This window comes from Ictidomys tridecemlineatus, chromosome 3, assembly GCF_052094955.1.
Source record: "Ictidomys tridecemlineatus isolate mIctTri1 chromosome 3, mIctTri1.hap1, whole genome shotgun sequence".
Classification (NCBI taxonomy): domain Eukaryota; kingdom Metazoa; phylum Chordata; class Mammalia; order Rodentia; family Sciuridae; genus Ictidomys; species Ictidomys tridecemlineatus.
In genome coordinates this window covers 157,499,615-157,516,228 of record NC_135479.1, presented here as the reverse complement: position 1 = coordinate 157,516,228, position 16,614 = coordinate 157,499,615, and the positions used below count along the sequence as shown (strand labels likewise).

Below are 16,614 nucleotides of genomic sequence, written 5' to 3'. Positions count from 1 at the left end.
AATTATACTTCAGTAAAGCTGGGGGGAGGGTGTTCTAAATAGAAAAGGATCTCTATAGTATTTTAGGCTATGTTTACATTTTTAAAACTTTTTTTTTCAGAGAATGCTTAAAATTTGCATAAGTTCCATGGGTTTTTGTTCCTACAGTATTTAATAAAAGATGTTTTGCATTGCTTTATCATTCTTTTCCCTAAAGGTCAGTTGATAACTACCACAGGTGATGTGAAATGAGCCCTATACCTTGAATGAGCCCTTTACTAGTGACATAAGGTGTTCTCTTGTCTGTCCAGCTTTCTCCCACCTTTCTTCAGGAAGTAGAAATTCAGGAGAGGCTGACAATGGCTCCTTCCACGATCTATCCCCCAACCCCATAAACACCAAGTCAAAGAGGGTGGTTGTGTGAGCAAAGCCAGCTACACCCTCCAATCTCTTGGCCACAGTGACAGATGGAGACAACAACCCAATCAGTCTTCCCCTAGTTTGGATACATGTAGAGATGAGGCAAGAGTCTCTTCCTTTGAAATGGAGAATTGGATTAGATTCGTGTGCCTACAGAGAACTTTGATGAGAATAAGGCAACATACAGAGAGATAAGCAAAAATGAGAGATCCAGAGAGCTGGTAATGTCATCCTTTGAGCCCCTGTTACCTGCTGTCTAGATGTGTAAGTTATGTGAGTCGATTTTTCCTTTCTCCTTAAGCCATTTTGATCTATGTTTCTGCTTTTGACCACTGTATAGGAATTCATTCTTATTCTCCACTCCTAAGCTGGTATAAGCCGAGTCATCAATTTATTCTAAACCAGGATACACATACCTGTGAAAAAAGGACTTAGTTTAGAAGTCAGGAAATGTGAGCTTTATTTTTACATTTCATATCAGATTGAAATTTTATCAGAAAAAGGAACATTCCTAATAGAAAAATAGACTGCACACCCATCAGACTAGACAATAAATTGGAGGGCTCCAAGCTCTGGTCAGGTCCAGCTTTACTGGGTATGTGGGTAGGGGGAGCAGCCTATGTGGAGCATTAACAAAGGAAGAAACAGTATTTTTTGTTGTTGTTGTTACAGCACCTTTCACTGTTCTTTTCAGGATGACCGATAAATCTATGTTATTCTAGTAGAAATCCCAGCAGAGATTTTGTGGAAATTGACAAACTGATTTTTTATTTTATATAAAAATACCAAGGGTCATGAATAGTCAAGATAATCACAAAGAAGAAAAAAGCCCATATTAGATATTAAGACACTGTAATACTACTAATTAAAAGAACACAGTATTGATGCAGGGATAGATACACAGATGCACGACACTAAACAGAGCATCTATTCTTTCATTTAAGGTTTTGAAACAATTTCAGAAAAGTTGAAAAATGAATACAAAGAATACTTTATATTCGTCACTCCACTTCCCCCTGATGTTGCCATCTTGTGATTGATCTTAAAAAATTTTAAATTTGACATGTGAAGTTGTTTCTGTTTTATTTTAGTTTCCATTGCTATTTTCTCTACACCTGTGACCTTCTAAGGTTTTTTTTTCCTGTTTATTAACCAGTTTACTTTTCTTCCTTGAACATGTTTTAGCCTGATAATTTCCATATCTTTGGAATCTTGTAAACTTGAGCTTTTATATTTAAATGCATTGCTCTTTGCCACAGGTGTACAAGTAGATTCCATTAATTATCTTTTAATTTTTGATGCAATAGTTTTGTATTAAGTATTGTAAGAATCTGTTCCCGTGTAGAGAACTATTTGCTCTAAATAGTGGCACATCATTTCTATTTTTTGAGAATGTATTGTGAATTCCGGAAAGGATCAGAAATCATATGTAGTCAAGTCAGGTGACCAGAAAACAGATAAATAAAGGTCATTTTGGTAATAGAATGAACTTCTCCAAAGTAGCATCATTAACAGCTGGGGTGATAATGTGAAAATATTGTGATTTCTTATGTGATCAAGAATCTTCCTAAAAGCCAATTTTAAAAAGCATTTTTAAAACACTGGCATCAGTTAGATTATATGAGGTCCCATGAAATTAATTTGAAGGATAATAGGAAAAATTATTTTCGAATCCTGACTTTGATGACATAAGGCAGGGACACATGGCATGGAATTAAGAATCTGCAAATAGAATCAGAAGACCCTGTGAGCTCTGCTACTGTGAAGGCATGTGATCATTTGCAAGCTTTGTATTTTCTCTTTCAATGTATTTGTTGAGTGCCTACTATGTACCAGACTTTATCCTGAGTGCTGGAAATATGTCAATAAACTAAAAGTCTACCTTATAGACTCTGTATTCCAGTTGTGCAAAACAACAAGTAAACAAAATAAGAAATGATATAGTAGATCAAAAGGTTATAAGGACCTTTGAATTGTTTAAGTAAGGAAGGGGCATGGGGAATGTGGGGGTGGAAGAAGGAGACATTTGCCATTTTGTATTATTTATTTCTTCTTAATTTAAATTAATATTATTTTCTGGTATATAAAAACATAAAGATTATATTAATGGGTATCATGTGATGTTTTGATACATGCATAAATCATGTGATGTTTAAATCAGTACAGTGTAAACATACCTCGCTCCTTAAACATTTATTATTTCTTTAAGGCAAAAACTGGAGAATTCTTTCTTGTAGTGCTTATTGTCATCTACAGTCACCCTATGGCAGAGCTTCTGAATCTTAATATTGTCTACTGCATCCATCAACCTTCCCTTAAGCCTCCTTCCCTCTCCTCTCCCCAGCTTCTGGTAACCACCATTCTACTTTCATTTTCTGTAAGATCAATATATTTTAGATTCCACGTATGATTTCACTCAAATTTCACTTAACGTAATGATCTCTTCTTCCATCCATGTTGTTGCAGATGACAGAACTTTCATTACTTTAAAGGACTGAATAGTGTTCCTCAGTGTAGATGTACTGTATTTTCTTTATCTATTCATCCATTTCTAGACACTTTGGTTGTTTTGATTTTTTGTCTATTGCAAACAGTATTGCAATGAACATGGGAGAGCAGATGGCTCTTTAACATACTGATTTCATTCCCTTTGTATATATACCCAGTAGTGGGATGGGTGGATCTTAGGATAGTTCTATTTTTAATTTTTTTGAGAAAACTCCATGCTGTTTTCTAGAAAGGTCATTTTAATTTACCTTCCCACCAAGAGTGTGCAAGTGTTCCCTTTTCTCCATATCCTTATCGGCACTTGCTATCTCTAGTTTATTTTCATGGTAGCCATTCTTAGAGGTCTGAGATATCTCGTTGTGGTTTGGATGTGCATTTCCTGTGACTGGTGATGATGAGCTTTTTTGTGTGTATCTGTGAGCCATTTGTGTATCTCCTTTTGTCCTGTAACTTTGCTGAATTCATATATCAGTTCAAATAGTGTTTGGTGGAGTCTTTGGGGGGTATATATATAAGATCATGTCATCTGCAAACAGTGAAAAATTGACTTCCTTTTTTTTTCCGATTTGGATGGTTTTCTTTCTTTCTCTTGCCTAATTGGTCTGGCTGGGAGTTCCAGCACTATGTTAAATAAAAGTGGTGAAAGTTGGAAAATTTGTCTTGCTCCAAATCTTCCAAAGAAAGCTCTAGGCTTTTCCTCATTCATTCTTTTTTTTTTTTGTAAGTTGCTTTTTTTATTATTATTAGTTGTTCAAAACATTACAAAGCTCTTGACATATCATATTTCATACATTTGATTCAAGTGGGTTATGAACTGCCATTTTTACCCCGTATACAGATTGCAGAATCACATCGATTACATATCCATGTTTTACATACTGCCATACTAGTGTCTGTTGTATTCTGCTGCCTTTCCTATCCTCTTCCTATCCCCCCTCCCCTCCCCTCCCTTTCCCCCTCTCTACCCCATCTATCTTAACTCATTTCTCTCGTTTTTTTCCCTTTCCCCTCACTTCCTCTTATATGTAATTTTGTATGACAATGAGAGTCTCCTTCCATTTCCATGCAATTTCCCTTCTCTCTCCCTTCCCTCCTCATTCATTCTAATGTTACAAAAGGCCTTGATTCTGTGGGAATATTTACCTTCTGTATCATTTTTTTTTTTGGAAATTTTATAGTGAAGGGAAAGCATATCAACAGAATAAAAGCAAAACCTACACGATGGTGGCTTTAGGTGCAGAAAAGGCATTTGATAAAAAGTGTGATTTTAAATCCATGGCCACTGAGAAGAGAAGGCTTCACTGAGAGAGAAAGTTGGCAACTTAGGAAACTTGGCTTGAAGGAGGGGAGAGACAAAGCCACGTTGCTATCTGGAGAGAAACATCCCAGGCAGAGAGAATAGCAACAGCGCTGCCCAGAGTGTTTTAGGGAAAGAAAAGTGGTTACTGTGGCTGAAGAGAAGTGAAGGGGTCAAGAGTTGCAGCAGCGGAGGTTAAAAAGGTGAGAAGAGAGAGAGGCAGATGGTGTGTAGCTGTAAAGGTCACTTCAAGGACGACTACATTTATCTTGAATGTGAATAGGACCCTATTAGGGTGGTGAATGACATGAGCTTCCTTTGCTTTAATTGGACCACTCTGGCTGCTCTAGTGAGAATAAAGTATGGAGGGACAAAGTTGGAACAGGGAAACTAGCCAGGACCTTGCTGTAAAAATCCAGGTGAGAGATAATGGCAGCCTAGAGCTGGCTGGTGGTAGGAGAGGTGTTAGCTTGGCACAGAAAGGGGTGAAGTTCTGGATTTATTTTCATTATTTTTTCATATGTAGTGATCTAAATAATGTATATTATATGATGGTATAATAGCCACATATAAGCAAATGTTATCTTAATGAATGACTATCAGTTTTGATATTATGTGTCTCTAAATACTCCTTAAAAGTATAAAATGATACATAAATGTGAAAATTTGTGCTCAGAAGGAGTGGTGTGAGTAGAGGCCAAATATGCTAATTGTAAGATATTTTCCCCCTGAAAACAGGTGAGGGCTCATTGTCATTTTAAGAGCATAGGGAAACTCTTTAATACCTATATAACTATCAGTTTCAGAGCCAAAAGGACTTGCTGGCATTTGAAAAGTATTGTTCATCTAGAGATAATAGTTTATAGATTGTTTATAGATTGTTGTATGCTCAGTCCTCAGTGGAAGGGCCCCTTAATTGTGACTCAAATAGAGGGCAGTGTTGTACACCTGTAACCCCAGCAGGTAGGGAGGCTGAGGCAGGATAATCTCAAATTTGAAGCTGGCCTTAGAAACTCAGCAAGACCCTGCCTCAAAATAAAAAATAAAATAAAAAAGACTGTGGATGTAGTTCATTGGTAAAGCACCACTGGGTTATATCTCTAGTACTAAAATTAATTAGTTAATTAATTAATTTGTGATTTAATTTAATTAGTTAATGTGATTCAAGAACCAAGAGATCAGTGTATCTGGTACAAGTCTATGGCCAACCTCTTGGCAAGATAAGGAAATACTCCCCTTAGAAGTATCCTTGGCTTCATGTACCTGAGGCATTAAAAATTCTAAAATTTGTAGAGACAAGCATGCATTAAGCCATAATGATGGCCACGCCTTGTGCTAAATGCCTACATATGTCATCCTCATAAAAACTCCACCAGGTATTTTTAACCTAATTTTATCAGAGGGAATTCTCTGGCTTATGAGGAAAAATGACTCATCCAGGGTCATCCATTTAGTGAGTGATGGAGGTATGTTAGTCTGTGACTTTTTTTTTGGTGTATCTTAACAAAGGAAATATTCATGACCCATGGTCCTCAAGTACTGTAAAGATGATGCTAGGAGATAGAGTGTGGATGGCATCTAACCTTTTGCATGAAAACTGCAGGGATGGGCTCTTATAGAGACATGTGAGCCAGTATGATTTCCATAATTGATTGTGCATTAGAGTGGGGGCAGAGAAAAGGAGAGAGAATGGAAAGCATATGGAAATGGTAGGAGACCCTCAATGTTACACAAAATTACATAGAAGAGGTTGTGAGGGGAAAGGGGGGAAAAACAAGGAAGAGAATTGAACAGCAGCAGATGAGGTAGAGAGGAAAGATGGGAGGGGAAGGGAACAGGGATAGTAGGGGATAGGAAAGGTAGCAGAATACAACAGTCACTAATAAGCCATTATGTAAAAATGTGAGTGTGTAACCGATGTGATTCTGCAATTTGTATTTGGGGTAAAAATGGGAGTTCATAACCCAATTGAGTCAAATGTATGAAAGATGATATATCATGAGCTTTGTAATGTTTTGAACAACCAGTTTAAAAAAAGATATGAATTTGTAAAAAAAAAAAAAGAAAAGAAAAGAAAAAAGAAGAAGAAGAATCACCAGGAATACCAGGGATATACTTACTTTTTTTTATTTTGCAAAATATTTCCAGGTAACTTCTATGTAGATAGTTTTTCCCTCATCTACTCTTGCATGCATGATGGAGAAGAACTCATGAATTAGGTGTAGGGATAAAAACTAGCAACTTGAGACAGAACTCACAGGTAGTAGAGTTTTTAGCCATAAGAGGTTTTGTTTTTAAGTCTGGGCTTGCAATTTGAGTGAAATATGTACAGTCTTTTCTTCAATTTTGTTTCTAAGTAAGTAATCTTTTTGAAGTACTGAGGCATCATTCCCTGCATTGTAAGCATCTCCTGGAATCATAGGTGTGAGAGAGGGCAGGGACCTTGGAAACTGGTCCTGTGACTTCAGAGCAGAGAAGACCAAGACTCAGGGGCTAAAGGTCGCTAGAGTGCAGAGTTGATGCTTAGTCCAGAGCTCTTTCCACCAAGCAATTCTGCCCTCCTTTGTGCTTCTCAATGTCATCAGTCACCCAACTGGTCAAACTTGGTATTCTCTGGGTTTAATCTGAACATCCAATTTTGCCTACCTATAGCTAGCTGTCCCCAGAAACAAACTCTGAGTACTCCCTGTCCACTCAGTTTTAATAATTTAGATTTCTCCAGCAAGCATAAGACCCTAGTTTTAGTTTTAAATGTCAGGATTTCCCTATATTTCATTTTCATTTTTAAAGGTTATTCTAATTTAAGTGCGGGGAGAGGGAAGTCAGGCAAGCAGCCTCTCTCTAGTGCTCATTTTGTTTCTTTAATGCATTAACCCTGCTTTTAAAATATTTTCATTTGCCTCTCAGCCATCAATTCAATTTTAAGTGAAGCGTATTTTCTCATTTACTTCCTCAATTATTTTTATGCCAATGCATTTTGGAAAAAAAGAAGAAAACATTTACCCCACTTAATCCAGTCTCAATCCACCTTTCTGCTTTTGACAGATACCTATTTAGATGGAAGTTTTTTTGTTGGTGCCAGAAAGAACCAAGACTTAGTTAAGGAGCTCGTCAGCCACTGATTTGGGGAAGAGAAAACAGATGACCTCTTGTCCTCATCCTGGACCATTCCCTCTTCCCGCCTTTCTCCATATTTTGGTCCAAAGAATCAGGCCATAAACTTCCTGGTACATCTTTATACAGAGAATTTAGTAACGCAACTTTAGCCTTCTTTTCCCCCAAGGAAGTCATTTTTATAAGGCAAAAATTATTAACCCTTTAGAATCTCCCCCCTTCATCTTTCTATCTTTTAAAAATAGTATTTTTTCCCCTTTAAAGTGTCAAGGAATTGTAGGAGAAAGAAAGGGAAATACATTGGATCTGGATTTTCTGTAGTTGGTATCATGTTTCTGGTTGGGCCACTTTGGTAAAAAGAGGCTCAGAAATTAAGATTGTTGAAGGTCTTCACACACCAGCCCACTTGTCATGGAATCTCTTAGTTGAAAATGTTTCTGTATAACCATATGGCAGAAAACTCATAGAGTTTTAATTAAATAACACTAAAATGCAAATGTAGTTGGTGGGTTGTAGGCTCTGCTTAAAGCTTATCATCTAAAGGAAGAAATGTATTTAAAAATATCTGGCTCATGTATGGCTTCACATGTAGATTGGGACACTGTCTTTGGACTCAGCCTCATGATTAAATTGCAGAGGGAATCCTGGAGAAGGAGTGTGACTTGGGACATATGAACTTAAGGGATGGACATTTGAGAGAAATAACACAGCTTTTGTTTTTCCCCAGTCTTCCCTTTTTGTTCCCATGTCAGCTAAGCATGGACCAACCAAAGTTTTTAGCCTCCTGAATTTCAGATTTACCTCTTTAGGAACACCCTTAGGAAAATCATGGAATACATGCAATTTTGTGATTTGCTTTATTTTGATAAACAACTAGGATTTCCCATTCTCCCTACTCCATAACACAGTTTCCTGCCTGCCCTCCAAACATACAGGAAATAGCTGCTCTTTGGAAAGGAAAGTGAGACCTTCACCTCTCCTCCGGGAACCCTGGGAATCAGTGTGAGAAGAGGAAGACCTGGAGTGAGCTTTAGGTATCTTGCATAAAGAGCTGAGAAATGCAAGGGGCATCATCCGGGGAAAATGTGGACCCAAATTTGAGTAAGCCTCACAAACCATTGAGGATTCCAAGGGGGATAATGTACTGAGCTAGTGGATTTAGGTCCCAGGCAACAGAGTGACTGGAGCCTGGGGAAGCCAGATGAGAACTACAGGGTTCACAGGATAAAGTGAGAAGACGGCCAATGATAAAGGCAAACTTGGATGCTCTAAATTTGTACCTATGGATGGTGAGTGTGTCCCTAAGGGTCTGTTGGCTCACCCCACCTGTTCCATCTGTGCTGGTACTCAAGTAATAAACTCCTAGTTCCCAGCTCAGGAGTGGTCCTGTGGTGCTGGACCAGGGCCCTACTAATTGAACTCCTTTTCCTGCTGTTTCCTTGTCAGGCCAGTTTGTAGTGGATACGTGAGTCTTCTAGGCTAGAGGAGAGAGGGAGGAGTTTTTCCTGTCTTCTGTGCCTCAGCAATAGCCCCATCCTGCAGGGACAGTCAATGTCAATTTTTTCTCACTTCCTCTGAGGCACCCTGTCTCCCTTCCACAGAAAACTGGTTCCCAGCTCCTCTTTCAAAACTGTCCTGAAATCCCCTAACCTCTTCCCAGTGCTCCCTCAGCCTAGGATGGTGGTTGCTTTCTGCCGTCAATAGTTCTATGTTACTTCAGTGTCCTCTCTTTACTTTCTCAGTCCTCCAATGTCCTTGGTATCAATTCCTTGTATTAAATTCTCTCTGTTAATATTTCTGCTTCCCTGACTAGATCCTGACTGAGGCTGGGCTCCGGCTGACTGTTTGAGGTAGGGAGCCCACCCTCATTTTCTACATGCTCTTCAGACTTCTTCTGGAATTGCACCAAGTAGGCTCACTTAATCCTGATAGCTGGGTAAGGTTGCTTCTGTCCTCACTTTATTTCTGGTGACTCAAGGAAGTCATGTCATGTCCCACAGTTACCCAGTAGATGCAGGAACTCGATTCAGACCCAGGTTTTTCTGATGCACAAGTCTTTCTCTTTGGATTCCAGCTCGCTGCCTGTGTCTGACTTCCCTCCTTCTGCTCTCCCATCATCCGATGCTCCTTTCTCTGAGTGGGGTATGTGGAGTGGGCATCATCTCCTAGGGTAGAGGAATATCAGGGCCCTGAGTGTCCATGAAAGATGGGTGAAGAGGAGGATGATAAGGTCCCAAAGGCAGTCTACTGAGATAGGGGGGCCCATGGATACAATGCCTGGGGTGAGAATACTTCCCTCAGTAGTGAAAATTGGCAAGCCAGGGAAGGGAGAACTGGCTGAGAATGCTCAGGCAAACCAAGATGGGGTCAGCTGGGGCAGGGGCAGCAGCTGCTTTAAAACATCTGCCTTTCTCCTAAGAAGGATTAGACACCCTGAGAAAGATTAAGCCACGAAGAAAATGAAATATCTTTTGCATTATTCTAGCACCTTGTATTTGCAAATCTTTAGAATACATGGAGTACTGTACAGTTTAAAACATTGTACCATCTGATGATGCAATAACCGTGGAACTGTTTACTTTCGGATATTCTGGCTGTTAAAATGCTGTTTCCCTTTTCCCTTTCACAGCTAAGAAGTTCAGAATCCAATGGGTAGCTCAACTTTAACAAAACAGTAGATCTTTATGGTATTATGACTATGATGACTGCCCTCACTTTATTTTATCTGCTGTCATTTTATTTCAACATATTTTATTTTTATAAATGACAACGTATGTCATTTATTTCAACATATTTTATCTTATATTGCATACCTCTTGGTGAATCTTTTCAAAATCGTTTGGAAAATTATCCAGGATATCTCTCTACTTCCAACGACATCTTTATCTGTACATTGGTCTATGGTTTCTTCTCTGGGTCCACTAATACTTCAATTTTACTGACAATTATTCCTCATCTACCTCCATCTGTACCTTTATCCACATTCATAACTATGAGGGAGGCAGGGACAGTCCAACTCTGCCCTTATAGTTTTCCAGTTGTGTGTTTTTATACCCAGATTTGAATATGAAAGCATAAGTAGGAAGCTTTTTGACACGAAGATGGTTCACATCTGGTCTTGGAAACCTCCAGTATGTTTCCACGATAAAGCCATCCATTGACAGACACACTAATGGGCCTGTGATATAGAACCCAAAACTTAAAAAGTTCTAACCCATCAAGAAATCCCATTCATCATTTCATTTTTTGGAAAGGATATAAAAAATGAAATGTCAGAGCTATAATGTCAGGACCGTTTCAAATGTCAAGTGCTTGTTGTTGCATAGCCAGGCTGTCTGCTGTTCTGATCAAACCACCAACTGGCATAATAATTACAGATGATACATCACATTTTCATGCACAACTGGATCCAGATTTATAACAAATCAGATGGAAACTTTCTCACTGCCCGGCCTGAAGTTTTCTGCTTTTCTTGCATAGCTTAAGACTTTTGCTTTGGAGCAAAACATTAATTACTAATTCAAGACAGCATTCAGAGTAAGGAATGAGAAATAGTGCAGAAAAAAAATTCTCAAATAGACCAGAACTCAGTCATTTATAATATACAAATACAACCAGAGCCAAGAGGCAGTGAACACATTTGCCAAATGCATGTTTAATCTTAGGATGCTAAAATGTGGGGATACTTCCCAGACAATGCAGATCTATTTCAAGATACAGATTAATTTTAAGTGTGCAAGGGCATACATGCAAGCTCTATTCTGAACTGAAAGGTGTGGAGACAATTCTTCAGTTTAATCATCATCTTGGAATCTGCAGAGAGGGCGTTAATGTACAAACAGAATATCAACAATGCAACTGGTTAGGATCTTCATGGAAGTTTCTACTGGCTTAAAATAATACTATATTCATAAGCCTATATGAATTATAATAAAGACTGAAACCAACAGTATGCACATAGGGAAGATTTCATTTTTTCTCTACTGGAAGTTTCGTGCTCACTAAACTCTGGCAAGGGATTCTCACAGCGACTTCATTTTCACCTTCCCTAGACCAGCCCTGTCAGGGTGTTTGGAGGAGTCTCTCCAGCGTCTGGCTGCTTCCCATTGCAGATTATTTTCAGCACATTGGAAAGGTCAAAGCTCTTGGAAACAATCTCCAGGAGATCCCGATCTTTTTCCATGCCATTGATAAATTCTTCTAAAGTCAATTCCCCTGGAAAATAACAAATGAACAATTAACAAGAGGCTTTGTCCGTACCACTCATTGGCACATAGCAATACATTCACCATGGTTGATATTTATTGATATTCTTCTTTTGGTGTCCTTTCACCTCTACGAGACTGTAAGTTCTTTAAGATCTCTATATGAAAAAAGCATTCAATGATGGGATTGCCAGTGAAACTAAAGATGATGAATACAATATACTTTTAGTTTTATATGAGAATATCAGGAAATGTACCTGATGGAATAAAGGCACACATGTTTTTGCATCTCTACACAATATTGGTTAATTGACCTTGAATCCTGAATACATGACCAACTCATAAGAGCTTGACAAGTTGTAGACTTGTAGGGTCAGGAGGGGATGACAGTTCAACAGGCTGTTTTCAATGTGCTTCTGAGAAATAATTTCAGGGACTGCTCAAAGCTGTGAGGAAGTAGAAACATTAATTTTTCCATATATTATTATTGATCAATAGTTCTCTTCTTCTTTTCTGTTTTTTTTTTTTTTTTTTTTTTGATGCCCAGTTGTATCACTTTGACCGAAGCCTTTGCCTGTGCTGGCCAGGCAGTGCTGTAAATCCACCGCCTTATCCTCCTGGGTCCTGGCTACCGTACGTTTTCAATAGCCTTATCCATGAGATAACTTGTTAACATTTTGGGGGGGGCAGGGGATTCCATATTGACACAAATCATTTGGATTGGAATTATAATTGTGATCAAAATGAGGGGTGCAGGTGTAGTTCTTGATCTCAAGGAGATGGTCCCTGATGGGGTTTGTAACTAGGTGAAAGATCAGCCAAGGACAAGTCGGAAGCAGTTCTTAGCCAAAGAAAGGGCACCCCAGACAGAAAGTCAGCAGGAACTGCATCAGAAGTCAAGCTGACGAAGCATTCATGACAGAGTCTGCCCAGAACCCCAGCTCACAGCAGTGAGGAGAACCCCCTGTGTATCACAGGGAAAATATAACACAGAATAAATCAAAGTGAAGTAGAGAAGACTGCAAATAATCAAGAGAGGTAAGGGTGTGGTGGGCCAGTTCCATGTACGTGCTGATGATGGAGGCAAGGGACCTAATACAACAGACACTAGTATGGCAGTATGTAAAAAAGTGGATGTGGAACGGATGTGAATCTGCAATATGTATACGGGGTAAAAATGGGAGTTCATAATCTGCTTGAATCAAATGTATGAAATATGATATGTCAAGAGCTTTGTAATGTTTTGAACAACTAATAATAAAAATAAATAAAATAAAATAAAGAAAGAAAGAGAAATTTAAAAATAAATAAATAAGCAAGCAAAGTATAACCACCTTTGAAAACGGAAGCCAAGGCTGGTAAATTTCCAACCTCAAACAATTCAAATTTGTGGGGGATCGTGGCCAAAAGAGAGGTGGGAACAGAGATGGGGTGCTGGCATCTATTCCTACTGCTGGGTTACTAAGCTTGGTTATCACTGCTGGTGAAGGAAGCAGCTGTGACTGAAGGTCCTGGGAGAGAGTTGCCATCTCAGCCAAAAAGCAACCGCAGTTACTGACGGGAAATGGGGAAAGACAGAATTCTTCATGGCTGTCTTTTCCCTTTTCTTCAGAACACCTGTGAACTCTACATATTCACTTTTTTTCCGTGTTACCTAACCAATTACAGTAAAAATAAATCCCTTTTGCAGCTTATTAACTGCTACCTACAGTAGCTTAAAATGTTTACCATATCTAAACTACTTCTTTTGAAATTTTCCCATTTTTCCTTCTAGCACTCAACATTCATTCATCAAGCATTTATTAAGACCTAAGTACCATTTCCATTCCACTACCAAATGGTTATAACCACTGCAACCCACTTCAGGGCTATAAACATTGGGTGCTCAGAAAGCATATGCTGACAAATTACTTTTTTAATCTGTTGTTCTTTCCATTGCTTCCTAATCCTCTTGAATTTGACTATGGTTTATGCCCAAACAAATTAAAAGGATGGTTTCTAGGATGATCCCTAGAGAGGATCACCTGTGAATATCTAGCGGCTTCCACCAAAGAATCTACCAGCAAAGAGCCAAAGCCTGCAAGAGATGTTTGAGCTGAGATCACAGGACTCAGGGGGACCTAAGGTGGCTACTGAGGGTTTATTATCTTGTTTTATATTTAGAGATATGTTTCAATTTTTGTGGGACATAAATTAGAAATTGTACATTTTTATATGTATATATATTTTGTAATTTTATATATATAGTGTAACTGATACTTACATTATTTAGGCTATTTGTTGTGTTGGTAGAAACAGGTTCTACTAGGAAACTCAAAGTTCAGTAATACAGGTATTCCTCTCTCACTCACCCCCAATCCAATTTTAGCAGCATCATTAGTAATCGGACAGCTACTCATAGATTTTTAATTTAGTCCTAGTTTTGCAATCTGGTTATCTTGTTGCTATTCTGGATCATTCATTTCTTTTCACTAACATCTTAAATAATCTTTTATAATAAAAGAAAACATCACTGTCTCACAAAATAAAATAAAATAAAATAAAAAGGCAAAATTGATTGTGCATATCCCACATTAGCATTTTTGCTCTGAAGAAGTCAGTTTGGTTTTAAAAGAAATCGTCTAGTGGAAAGAAAACTGTGTTTCAGTTCTCATTCCTCTTTATCATGATTTCATGAAAAATTGGGCTGGGGTTGAGAAATTAGCAAAGATGGGGTGGGGGTGATTGTGGAGATGAGGATGACCAGGTTTTCCAGGGAGGAAACAGGTGAAGAGTTTCAATGAGATATAAATTTTGTGTTCATCAACAAGGTGACAGACACCTGAGCCATTTAGCAGCCTTTTGTAGAAGGTTCCACCTGCTGCCATTTCTTCTCCGTGGGGAAACTCAGTTCCATCTTGTCTCCTGGGGGTTCTCAGTTTCCCAGCTGGGTTCTGTGGGATCCTGATGGCTTTTCACAATGTTCCAGCCCAAAGACACTGATCTTTCTGGTCAGCCGCTCGGTGGAATATCTCCTTTTATGTTCTGGTCTCTGTTTTCTTTTATCTCAAATATCTGCTCCATGGTCACCCTCTCTGCCTCTCCTTTTCACTTTATTATGAACCTCTTAGGTCCTCTTTTTTCCTGTACTATTTGGCTCTGTGTTAAACTTTCCTAGGCACTTTTTGCACTTGATGCTGCAACAACATCTGCAAACCTTCCTTCAATCATGCCAAGAATAACTAACTCTTGACCAGAGAGTGGGAGAACGTGGACTGTTATCGTTTGGGTAGCAAAACCTGTAGAATCCCTGCTAAAATTATCCTGACTTGTTGTTTTCTGTTTCCATTTTTATAATAATATGAATGTTCAGCATCAATGTCCTGTGGTAGTGATTCTGTTCTAGCTCCCCTTCTTGATGCTTTTGTTCATAACATAAAAATAAAACTGATTTGTTAAATTAAAACAATAGTATAGACTCATGTAAAAAAAATTCAAACATTACAGAAAGGTGTAGTGAAAAAGAATCTCCTTTTGCTTTTCTCTGGTCCTTAGTTCCACTTTCCATAGGTCAATTAAATCCTGCTAATCAGGAGTTACATTTTGCATAGGCATACATACATTAATTTCCAAAATATTTTTTAATTGTCTTTCTTTCTGCAGATAGCACCATATGTTTGTTTCTTCTTTCATTTTCATTGGATGTCTTCTTCTTATGAGACATTCACTTTGCAGTTACCTAATATGCACCAGGGCAGGGAATATCCAAATAAACAAGAAATTGTTCTTGAAGCTTCTACCATTTCATGAAGCTTCTACCATTTCATTTTTTTTAGAATTATTCCTGTATTACTCTTTACTTAGTCTTTTAATTTTGTCATACTAACTATTATGATACTTATGTAGAATACTTCCTAATTCTTTTGCATTTTTCTATCAAGAGAGAGAGGAGGCTGATCACTTTTTTTGCAAACAATTTACAATCAAATTGGGATTCTCATGTATGTTCTTGAAAGTTTTGTTGTTGTTGTTGTTATGTCTTTGTATACTATGATTGTCTTTATCCTTTTCTGTTGTTTGGTTTTTTTGGTACTGGAGATTTAACCTGGGGACACTTCACCTCTAAGCCATATCTCCATCCCTTTTTATTCTTCATTTGAGTCAGGGTCTCACTAAGTTGCTGAGGGCCTCACTAAATTGCTGAGACTAACCTCTAACATGACCCTCCTGCCTCAGCCTCCTAAATTGCTAGGATTACAGGCATGTGCCATTGGGCCCGGCATGATTATCTCTATCTTTGGCTTCAATATTCATTAGATGACCAGATACCAATGATGTGCTTTGCCTTTTATTTTGAGAGATCAAAAATATGTATGCATATAGTCAATAATGCCCTGATACACTTAACTGAACATCTATATTTCTACCAATACTGATGTTTTGATAATAATGGCATAAGCAATTAAAATTTATATTGAGGTATATATACTTATTATGCAAATGTGAAGAGTCTCCTTTGTAATAACTCCTCCTTTTATGTGAATGAAATGTTTTATGTTTGTCTTCTCTGTCAAATACTGGCCCAATCCTTTTACTTTTATGACTTTTTCTTTTTTGTCCTCTGTTATACTGGGCTTTGTCCAACACTAGAATTTTTAACATCTTTTTCTTGACACATGACATGTTCCATCTGTCTTGATGAGATGATGGAAAAGCCTTTGGTAATTTTTCGTATAAAAGCAAATTTTAGCCAGGCACGGTGGCACATTCCTGTAATCCCAGTGATTCCAGAGGCTGAGGCAGGAGAATTGCAATTTTGAGGTCAGCCTCAGCAATGTAGTGAGGCCTTGCATAACTTAGCAAGACACTGTCTTAAAATAAAAAATAAAAAAAGGCTAGGGATGTAGCTCAATGGTTAAGTGCCCTGGGTTTAATCCCTGGTATAAAAAAACAAAACAAAACAAAAAACCCAGCAAATTTTATCAATTTTAACTTTGTATATGCATTTGCTAAGAATCAGTAACTCATTGTTATTCTAAATTATATGTGTTTGTTTATGTGTATTTTTTTTCTTTACCTAAAATATAACTTTCTGTCAGAGAAAGCAATTAG

The 16,614-nt window shown here is 38.0% G+C and overlaps 1 protein-coding gene and 1 long non-coding RNA gene across 2 annotated transcripts in view; one reads left to right on the top strand and one right to left on the bottom strand.

Annotated features, from left to right (window-relative positions):
- The first annotated feature begins 471 nt into the window (after positions 1 to 471).
- The window catches only part of LOC144376418 (uncharacterized), a 39,473-nt gene continuing 23,330 nt past the window's right edge, over positions 472 to 16,614 (top strand). The window contains exon 1 of the long non-coding RNA XR_013436892.1: positions 472 to 663. This is a non-coding gene — a long non-coding RNA (uncharacterized LOC144376418). The remainder of the gene's footprint in view (positions 664 to 16,614) is intronic.
- The window catches only part of Guca1c (guanylate cyclase activator 1C), a 29,093-nt gene continuing 23,426 nt past the window's right edge, over positions 10,948 to 16,614 (bottom strand). The window contains exon 4 of the mRNA XM_005335583.5: positions 10,948 to 11,533. Coding sequence (XP_005335640.4) covers positions 11,367 to 11,533 — 167 coding nt within the window. The 3' untranslated portion in view covers positions 10,948 to 11,366. The remainder of the gene's footprint in view (positions 11,534 to 16,614) is intronic.